General features: G+C 36.9%; 1 protein-coding gene across 2 annotated transcripts in view; it reads right to left on the bottom strand.

Moving 5' to 3' along the window:
- Window positions 1-6324: 6324 nt before the first annotated feature.
- HIF1A (hypoxia inducible factor 1 subunit alpha) overlaps window positions 6325-11217 on the bottom strand; it is a 42713-nt gene continuing 37820 nt past the window's right edge. For both annotated transcript variants that reach the window (XM_082620185.1, XM_082620184.1), the window contains 3 exons: window positions 8818-8926; window positions 8135-8261; window positions 6325-7650 (listed from right to left, as the gene is read on the bottom strand). In XM_082620185.1, coding sequence (XP_082476311.1) covers window positions 7499-7650; window positions 8135-8261; window positions 8818-8926 — 388 coding nt within the window. In that variant the 3' untranslated portion in view covers window positions 6325-7498. The remainder of the gene's footprint in view (window positions 7651-8134; window positions 8262-8817; window positions 8927-11217) is intronic.

Here is an 11217-nt window from a genome sequence, read left to right as displayed (position 1 = left end):
GAATCAGCTATACATATACATATATCCGCACATCTCCTCCCTCTTGCGTCTTCCTCCCACCCTCCCTATCCCACTCCTCTAGGTGGCCACAAAGTACCAAGCTGATCTCCCTGTGCTATGCGGCTGCTTCCCACTAGCTATCTATTCTACATTTGGTAGTGTATATATGTCCATGCCACTCTCTCACTTCGTCCCAGCTTACCCTTCCCCCTCCCCATGTCAAGTCCATTCTCTACATCTGCGTCTTTATTCCTGTCCTGCCCCTAGGTTCTTCAGTTAAGAACCTTTTTTTTTTTTTTTTTTAGATTCCATATATATGTGTTAGCATATTGTATTTGTTTTTCTCTTTCTGACTTACTTCACTCCATATGACAGACTCTAGGTCCATCCACCTCACTACAAATAACTCAATTTCATTTCTTTTTATGGCTAAGTAATATGAGGAGTTAGTTTTTGAGAGGCCAAACTTGACGTGCCTGTGGGGAGCAGTCCGGCCTGGACATGGACTATCAAGCTAGAGATAACTCTAGGTAATGATGATGATAATGAGTTATTACCTTGGTAATAACTCTAGGTAAGGTAATGATGACTTAGCACATCTTTAATGACCAATACAAACTTCACTTGTGTTTGCCCAATTATAGCTGAATGTGTTAGAACCTCGTAGAATGGGAATTAACCCACTGATAGCAGGCACCACATTCTAGAATATTTCTATCACCTACAGGTCTCAGAATAACCCTGTCTTAGTCTGTTCAAGCTGCTAAAACAAAACACCATAAACTGGGTAGTTTACTCCTCATGGTTCTAGAGTCTGGAAGTCCAAGACCAGAATACTATCACGGTTAGTGCTAGCTGTTGAGAGCCCTATTCCTGGTTGCAGATTCCTAACTTCTCATTGTATACTCACTTGGCCAAAGGGGTGATGGAGCTCTCTGAAGCCTCTTCAACGAGGGCACAAATCCCATTCATGAAGGCTCCACCCTCATGACCTAATCACCTCCCAAAGTCCCCACCTCCGAATACTGTATCATCTTGGAGGTAAGATTTCTACATATGAATTCTGAGGGACCACAAACATTCAAAACATCACAAAGATCTTAGACTCAGTCAACCCTCGGTAATTGTTCTTTGAATAAATGGATTTCATTGGAAGAGCTAGAAAATGGTCCTGTTTTCCCCATTCCATTCCTCTGATCATTTCTTCTCTGGTCTCTGTCACACAAGATCCTCTCCTACCTTCAATCATGTGAGTTGTCCTTGTGCAAGCAGAGTGCAAGGTTTTAGGAACAATCAAAGATGAATCAGATGGGAACCTTGCTCTGAAGGAACTAAGAGTTTGGTAGGGGAGATAAGACATGCATAAATGAGCACAGAACATTGAAAAAAAGAAAGAGAAGTAAGAAAGCAGAAGGACTAAAGGTGAAGTTCACAGGGATGGCAAATACTTGCAGTTGAATTTGCCTACAAAGAGGAAAAGCACCTACCCAGGCTGTGCTGGCTCCTCTGTAATTTGCAATGTTCGTAGCTTACTTCAGTTAGGTTTTTGCTTTAAATACTCTACCAGTAGGCTGGAGAATTAGGCAACAGCTTATAATGGCTTACCCCAAAGCTTGTCCAGTACTCCTATTAGAGTATGTCATAAGCAGTTGTGTGTGGAACCATTAAAAAAAAAAAAAAAAAAAAAGCCGTTTTAAAGAGCCAGTTATATTATCCAGAAATATATGGAAAGGATTTCTACATAAAAGTGTTTCTTAATGTTTTAATATTTCAAAGATCTCTAAAAAATATTTGACTTAGCGTCCTAGCCTACTTGTCAGGCTATATATGATGTTTCTCAATTTTAAAAAATGCTTTTGTGATAAACATTAAAGAACCCCACTCCTCCAATCCCCTGGCCTGCTCTCCTCCGTGAAGAATCACCAGTTTACAATGATTTATTAAGCATCCGTAAGACCAAAAGAGTTGTAGTATTCTCCCTAAATGACACCTTTAATTAAGCACAAACATGGTGACTGAGGCTACATTTCAGTTTTTATTAGGAAAAAAATATTTAGAATACCTCGGCCACTTGCTTTTTTCTGTTTTTTCGGCCACTTGTTTTAAATGTTAAAATTAAAAGAGAATTTTTAATGTCCTACTTTTTAGGAAATTCTATTTGAGAAAACATCAACAATGAATTTTCCTGAAAAAAACAATTTAAAATAAAATATAAAATGTAGTCAGCTGTGTATATACAAAAGCGAGTTTATTTATTCTAAACAATACCTGGCTCCGTACTTTACAACAAACTGCGCGATCATAACCTAATTACAGGAGACTAAATTTAATGCTCCAGGCTTTTCTGTTTTCCACACTCACCTCCCTTCTTTCCAAAAAGATTATCTTCTCCCAAAGGATTCTCAGGGTGCAGACACACAATAAGTTCAAAAAACACGACAAGCAAAAACAAAACAAAACAAAACAACAACAATAAAAACCCACCCGGGGCAGCTAAAGTTTCCATTTAATTACTTAATCAAGCATATCTCAAAGTGCTTTATTTAAAATAAACGAAGCCTTTGAGTGCCTTAGGGGTAATATGTTGAAATGTACTTCTCTGTTTTTTATAAGATTAGTGGCTAGGACTAATCTTTTTAAACTGTTGCATAGCTACGCAATCTGTTAGGCGACCCCTCGGCATTTCTCTGTTCTACAGAGCACAGCTTAACACTCCAAAGCATCTGCTTGGGAGTTCGGAAGACAGCTCTACCTACAGCAACACTTCACTTCTCCTTCCCTCAAATCTCCCCCCTGCCCCCAAACTCCAACATCCAAAACGGCCAAGTTTCAGGAAGGGCTGGCAGCCCAAGCGAGCAAGTCACGGAAGACAAAGGGGAGCGCGGAGCCCACGAGCCCCCGCCGGCCCTTCCGCCCGCGCGCGCGCGCGCATCCTAAGGCCGCGCGGGGCGGTGCCTCCACATGCGCTCCCACACGTAGGCGGGAGCCCGGAGCAGCAGCCACACACGCCATTCCTGCCGCCTGGCGCCGGCTCCCAGTCCCCGGCCGCGGGCGGGGCCGGGGCTGCGGTGCTGAGCCCCAGCACGTACTGGGGCGTGGCCTGCAGCGCGGCGGGCGGGGTTTGGAGAAGTTTCTCCGGGCGGCTCACATTTCACATCGTCATCATGTAGGCACCAGGGCGCCAGGGACAGAAGTGGTGCCGGTCCCTTCCGCATCCTTGCTGTTCTCCCCACTGAGGGTCTGATCACTGCCGCTCTCAGGCACCTGTCTTTCCTCTCCGTGCCGGAATGGAGCCAAGACAAAGGAATAAAAGAAATTAAATAGTACAAGGAGATCGGGTGTCTGAGCAGCGTCTTGGATAATACCGTCCACTACAGGTAAGCATAAAAATTATGTCCAAACCTCTGAAAGATGTGAACACAACAAAGCTCCGGAAGGTGTTCATAGGAGGGTAGAGGTAAGGTGTAGTTTTTGTCTTACAGGGAGACTATTTCATTTCACATCCTACAGATTGAACTAATTCTCTGTAAAATGATCTGGGACAACAGGCTCAGCGCTATTTAAAGGGAGGAAATATGAGCAAAGTGGTTAGTGGCAGACTTAAAAAACATCCCAGTAAAATTTTTTTTTACATTTTTGTTGGTTCCACATAGCAACATGTTTGCAAAAGTTTTATTTAACCAAACACCGTTAAAGAAAAAGATTTTGTATTATTTGCAACTTGTTTTTGACGTTGCTACATTGGAAATTTGAACTTTTGGAATGTTGAGGTTTCTGCAAAGCCAGTAATTTTAAGTTCATCATTTTTGCATTTTAGAGGTTGTAGGGGGAAATCAAACTTTAGAATGGTAGTTATGAGGTTAATACAAACTTAAAAGAAAATAAACGTGTCTAGCGTGCTATTAAATCAAATAGCGCTGACAGAACCATACCATATATTCATCTGGCCTTTTATAGTTTATCAACGTGCATTTCATATACCACCTCATTTACCTGAGTTAATGTCTCCATAACCAGACACCGAAATCTCTAGCTCAAACTCAAAACCCACTAAATAGCACCAGAACACCACTTTTATTCATTTCCATTTGCCTTGCCATTCCTCTCATAGAACATCCCCTCAGTGTCCTCTGTGATTTCATTACCATCAAGGGACACCCACCCTCAGTTCCCTACACCCCCATTGCTTTCTATTTGCCATTTAAACAGTTAATGGGAAAAGGGGTAAGGTCCTACTGGACTGGCTAGCACCTCACCAGCTCAGACACTCTGAATCATAGGCCATCTCTCCAAGACTGTTTTCTCATCTACAAAATGAGATACAGGTACTACTTCATAGTGTTTTTTTGAAGATTGTGAGATAACATGCAAAATGCTTAGCACAAAGTCTAGCATATAGCACTTAAAGACATTAGATTCATTTTAACTCCTAATCTAAAAGAAGTGGTACCTAGCAATGGTAGGCTCCCTGGGGAACTCTTTTTCAGTTCCAGAGTTAATAGTGAGGCTTAGAACAAAATACACTAAGCTCCTTTGCCATACTTTTTTCAGATGTAAAAATAATACCGTGGTCATTCACTCACAGCACCGCCAGAGGAAGAAGTATAGGCATTCATCAGGAAGGGAGACAATACAGGACTGTAGCTGCTGGGGTAGAGCTATACTTGGCTAAAGGCATTATAAAGACATTTGTTACGGTCTCAAAGAGGCTGGCACAATGCTGGGAGGAAAGGCTGGTTCTGCTATTTAAAACAGCTTCAAGCACTCCAGGTGACTTATTTTCTGAATGACCAAGGGGTGGATACTTGTTTTCTCCCAGCCTTTAAAGTGGCTTTCTCATCTAAGTCATTGCTCCACAAGTCATTTTCCTACTCTGACCATTAACTAATAATTGAAAACGATAAACTTCTAGATTTCAGCTTAAGTTAATTTGCTGACAAAATGAGCAGAATTTTAAATTTCAACCCGGGAATATTAAGCAACTACTTTATTCTAAAATACCGCCTCTAGTACTATCTGTAATTAAATGCAGAAGCACTCTGAATCATAATATTTGCAGGGAAATATGCATATGCCCCTAAAAACTTAGATTCTTAATATTGTAAACTTTTGTTCCCATATTTTCATGTAATTGTAATCAGATTTTCTTCATTCTAAGATAAAAGCAGCCTCCTAAGATCTGTGGCTTAATTTTGTGCAGGATATTTTGTTCCTGTAACCTCAGGATACAGGGCCTAAGGCTCTGGCACTGCCTATGTAATTTGTCCATAAAAATAATTTGCTGTTACTTCTAGGAGCAGGGATTCACTGTCTCTTATTATATCTTTTTGTGCTGATTTTTAAAATTTTAAGTGGGAATGTATTACTTTTACAATCATAAAAGAAATAACGCTATTTCATTTTTAAAATATAGGAAAAAAATAAAGCTATTTAAAAAATTTAAAATATACAGCATCTTTAAGACAAAAACAAAGCAGCGTTTTTCTAGTTTCATATTAGAGTCAGAAGACCTAAGTTTAAATCTTTGGTCTGTCATTTATTACCTTTAAGGCTTGGACAAATCCTTTATCATTTGAGGTCTAAATTTCTTTATCTGTGAGTGACAATAGACTGGAAATCTTTAGAGCAGGGGTCCCCAACCCTCGGGCCACAAACCGGTACCAGTCCGTGGCCTGTTAGGAACCGGGCCCACAACAGGAGGTGAGCGGTAGGTGAGCCAACGAAGCTTCATCTGTATTTACAGCCGTGCCCCATCACTCGCATTACCGCCTGAGCTCCTCTGCCTGTCAGCATTATGGTGAGTTGCATAATTATTTCACTATATATTACAATGTAATAATAATAGAAATAAAGGGCACAATAAATGTAATGCGCTTGAATCATCTGAAACCATCCCCCACCCCCCATCCGTGGAATAACTGTCTTCCACGAAACCGTTCCCTGGTGCCAAAAAGGTTGGGGACCGCTGCTTTAGAGGAACTTTCTAGCCCTTACAACATTATGTAACTATAATGTTCAGGATTTGCTTCATTCATCCCATTCATATTAGAACATTAAAATTTTGTTTTACTTTAATAAATTAAAGGTTTATAAATGACAAGTTTCTTTTCTAAAAGCATACTTTTCACAGTGGAACATTACGGTTATTATTTAACATTACATTTAGGGACACAGTATAACTTAAGGTGATGGCCATAAGATAAATGTAGAAATAAACAAGAGTAATGTAATATTCATAAAATACTTAAACTGTTGGTAAACAATATTATGAGTTGGAGGTATTAAAGCAAATATTATTTTAACATAAAAGCTGATCAAAGGGGGCCTGGTCCACATAAGATGTTTATTTGATGTAACAAAACAATACAGTTAGTGTTAGATCCAACCACAAAGAGCAAAAGGAATGAAAAATTTGTACAATGCACATAGAAAAACAAGATGTTTACTGTGACAACTATATATTTCTAAAATAATGCTTTTCTAAAATTACTCAATTATTGAAATCTATATGAAAACAGAATGATGTTAATAGCGACAAAGTGCATAAAACCAAACATCAAATTTTGAGCAAATTAACATACTAGGCAATTTTGCTAACAAAGCATGATTTTTTTTCTTGTTCACAATCTGCTCAAAATACCTTTATACCAACAGGGTGGGCAGAACATTTAGGTTTAATATCAATTACACAATATTAGCATAAACTTCCACAACTACAGATAGGGTATTGTTTTCTTTTGAGCTGGCAAAGTGACTACAGAAACATCAGATCATTTCTCTGAATTGAGAATTTTATCCAAATAAATGCCACATACCTTCCAGATATATGCATATCTTTCTATATCATGTAAATGGCTTTACCCATTTAAATAATAAACCATACAAGCATTTAAGAATCATTATTATATGATTAACAATGTCATGTTCCAGGTTTAATAATTTCATAGGCCAAAAAAAATTTCTTCTTAAAAACTAGTTTTATAAATGCAGAATATATTGCATGAGTAACTGCTGGTATTTTTTTAAGAAAATATATTGTGCAATTGTGGCTACCATGTACTGCTGGCAAATCATTACTGTTTATGTAAAATGTGAAAAAACTGAGTAAAAATTTTTCAAACTCATCATGATGAAAGGTTACTTGCCTTCTTAAAAAAAAATTACATTGGCATCTTATTAAAAATAATTCGATAAGGGACAAACTCCCTAGCCCAAAATAAATAAATAAAAAGGTGCATTTTAAAAATGATGCTACTGCAATGCAATGGTTTAAATACCAGAGAACTGTGAAAATGTGCTGTGTGTGATCTGGCATTAAGGAACATACTAAAAAAGAGCATTAATGTAAATTAAGTAGAAAGGGGATCAAAATTGAACTAACCAAGTTTGTGCAGTATTTGTAGCCAGGCTTCTAAAATTAGATATAGAAAATATAAATAGACTGCTTTAGGTAATGAGCCACCAGTGTCCAAAAAAAGGAATGAGATTATGAAAAAGCTCAGTTAACTTGATCCAAAGCTCTGAGTAATTCTTCACCCTGCAGTAGGTTTCTGCTGCCTTGTATAGGAGCATTAACTTCACAATCATAACTGGTCAGCTGTGGTAATCCACTCTCATCCATTGATTGCCCCAGCAGTCTACATGCTAAATCTGAAAAACAAAGATACGTAAGTATTTATTCATCTAATCCATGAATATTATTAAATAGCCACTATGCACTAGGTATTGGGGAAAATAAGGCAAATAAGCGCTAGAAGGGTTTTAGTCTATTAGGCAAAACCACAATCGTGTAAACAAGAAAGTGCAAAAAATTGTTACTGGTGCTATGTCACAAATGTTTAAAGGATACCTTGAAGGCACAAAGGCGTGATAAACCAATTTAGAAAAAGGCATTAAAATGTGCAAGTTTCAGCTTCTATTCAATATTGATAGCACACCGACACAGATCCAAGATAATTACTAAAAATTCATAGTTCCATCTTGAAATAGCTATTACTGATCAAATAAAATGCAACCTTACTTTTTAATCCTGCTAAGGAGTGAAAATCACTCACTTGGAGTAAAGCTCCTAAATAAAAGTTTCATATATTTTAATTCTCTTTGTGATGTTCAAGGGCAGAAAGAATAAACTAACCAGAGGGTATTAAAATAATTGTCTTTTGCTCCATTCCATTCTGTTCACTAGATTTGCATCCTTTTACGCGTTTCCAAGAAAGTGATGTAGTAGTTGCACGATCATCTGGTTGCTGTAATAATGTTCCCTAAAAACAGTAAAGTTATTTCAATTTTACTATGTTGAATTTTTTTTAAGTCAAAACTTTGAAATCAGTGTAAGTTTGCTAACAATATGTGGGCAAGATTCTTAAATACTGCCCTCAGTTATTTTAAATACTTTTTCTTCATACTATGGTGAATTCATTTGCCGCTCATTATGACAGCTACGTGTGTAAATGCTTTCCTGTTAATTTGGACTGAAAATATCAGTATGGATTACACCAGCACTGACTGTTCTGTGGGTAAGAAGGGAGAGTAACCTAAAGGGAAGAGAAAGAGACTTGGTGGTGATACTGGGTGTGGAATGAGGGGAGAACTATACTTATTCAAAATACATCTCTAGTGTTTGGAATTTTTACACCAAGACTGGATTCATTAAATGTTTGTATTTTTAAGAAAGAGTGTGTACAAGTGAAAAAAAACAATGTATAACTTCTGAAAATGTAACATTAGTATTTGGAAGATACAAGGAGTTACCTATATATCTAACTTAGAAATAGCACATTAGCTAGAATAGAAAAGCAAACATACTGTCACACTTACAATTCCTACTGCTTGAAAAAGTGAACCATCATGTTCTATTTTTCGCTTTCTCTGAGCATTCTGCAAAGCTAGTATCTTTGGACTTAGTTCTTCCTCAGGAACAGTAGTTCTGAAAAATATTTTTTAATAAAAATATGGTTGTTTTATTTATTTAAAAAATATCCAGTTAGCTTTTTAAAAATGAAATATATAATGCCTATTTTCCAACATTAAGGAATATAATGTTATACATAAGAGAACCGTCCTGATGACTAAAGTTTATTACCTTGAAAGCCGAAGTTCATTTTTTAAAACAAAATTTCCTAAAATATGCATTTCCCTATTTAGAAAATAGAACTGAACAGAACTAAATTGATGTCACAGAGTTAAATATTGGCCTTTCATCCCACCTAATACACAGATATTCTTGGGACTACTGTAATAAAAGATTAATTTCACATTTGTGTTACGCTTTCAGTTTATAAAACATTGCATGTTCATTAGATCACTGTAGCTTCACTCCAATCCCCAAGATAATACAGGTAATATAATACACATTCTGTAAATGAGAAACCTGAGGCCTGTTAGGTAACTTGCTCTGTTGCTAATTAGTTACAGATATGGAAGTACACTGCAGGTCTCCTGATACCCAGTCTCCTTCCCAGTGATCCTCCCACTAAGCCATTTTGCCCTCAGTATTGATCTGGTTATCAAACTTGAACTATCTGCATCTAAAATTAATACTAAATAGTGAAGAACTGTTTTATGTGTCAAGTACATCGATTTTGTTACATCTGTTTCGCCTTTTCAAGAACCGTCTGCCCACCCCCAACATAATCACAATAGCTCCTTGCTGTCCCATCTAGTTGAGAATGGCATATGGGTAAGGGATGTACTACTCTAACAGCTCTCCTACACACAGTCTTGTTTTGTATTTTTTAAAAATTCTATGAAACCATCAATATATAGACAGGCAGATTTTTAAATTTTTATATAAATGTTACCTTTATTAAGCGTAACTCAGTCTATCATGTAAATATCATCTTAGTAGTAGTACTTTTAATGGTTTATTTTTAATCTTTGCTCTAAAAGCTGCAAATTGTCTGGTTTACCGTAGCACTTTGATTTTGCAAATTACCTAGAGAGGTAGTAAAGAAAAAGCCTCCATATAGTTCTGAATGGTTAAGTTCATAAAGTGTTTAGTGCATACTATATTGGAACTAACGTAAAAAAAATTGCTAAAATGACTAGATGTTTGTTGGACTTTGGTTTTGACAAGTAAATGGTTATTCAGAAAACCAAATAGCCCATGGTTCTCTGTAGCTGTAACTGAAAATTACAGATCACTGCCAATTCTATTGCTATGTTCATTCTTCTCTCCATCCAATAACCATTTATTGAAGAAAGTGCTACATGTTAGGTACTGAGTTAAGTATTAGTAACACAGAAATGTCTGAGGAACTGTCACTGCCCAGAGGAGCTCTAAAGTCGGTTGGTGATAATAGTAAAACAATAATGTTAAATACTTCTTTGTTAATCTAAAGCCCTAAGATCTTTTCCTAGCTCTGGGAAAAGGCCTCTCTTAGCATTCTAGGTCAAAGCAGTGATGCAGGGCAGGAGAATAAAGCCATAAGCTCTAGCTATGGCAGTGCTTTTTCCTATTGCTATTGATATCTGACTCAGTCTAGGCACTGTAGGGGAATCATTCCTCTCCTCTACACACTGCTCCACTGACTTGTTTCCTCTGACTACAGCCTCAAATTTTAAATGTGTCAAATTCTATTACAAATTATACACAAAAATTGTAACTTAAAATTTGGATAGTGTCCATATGTTTGCTCAAACTAGCTCCATAGAAGCAATGCCATGACACATGCTTAGATTCCTGTTATAGCTTTTAAAAAATATTTAACCTATGATATACTGTTCTATAAATAAAAAAAATAAAAGGAATTTATAACTGTACATAAATTTTTTAAAATGCTTATAAATATCTATATTGAATACTGAGGACTGAAGACCATCAAGTTCAATTTGGATTGGAGAACTGGAAATACCCTTAAGTTGGAAAGGCTCTTTTTCAGGTAAGCTTAAAAAGAGCTCCAAGCTATGGAGGCAAGTAAGGATAGTTAACGAGTCTGATTTAAGCAATTACAAGAAACTGGGCCAATTTTTGAACATTTACAGAACTTACTGGCTGGATTTTATTTTTAGAGGTATTAGAAGACCCTTTTACTCCTACATTTAGATAAGTGATATGACTATAAAGTAATACACAAGCTAATTTAGAAATGGTTTTTTGAGTGCTTGTTTTAAGTTCAGAATTTGTATGTCAATTTTATGTTCCTTAAAGCATATATATCAGAAAGTTTGCTACATTTAGAAATAATTTACCATCATACATGTTTCCTCAAAAATAAC

The sequence above is a fragment of the Mesoplodon mirus genome, assembly GCF_964341445.2.
Source record: "Mesoplodon mirus genome assembly, chromosome: 4".
Lineage (NCBI taxonomy): Eukaryota > Metazoa > Chordata > Mammalia > Artiodactyla > Ziphiidae > Mesoplodon > Mesoplodon mirus.
This window is presented reverse-complemented; position numbering and strand designations above follow the sequence as displayed.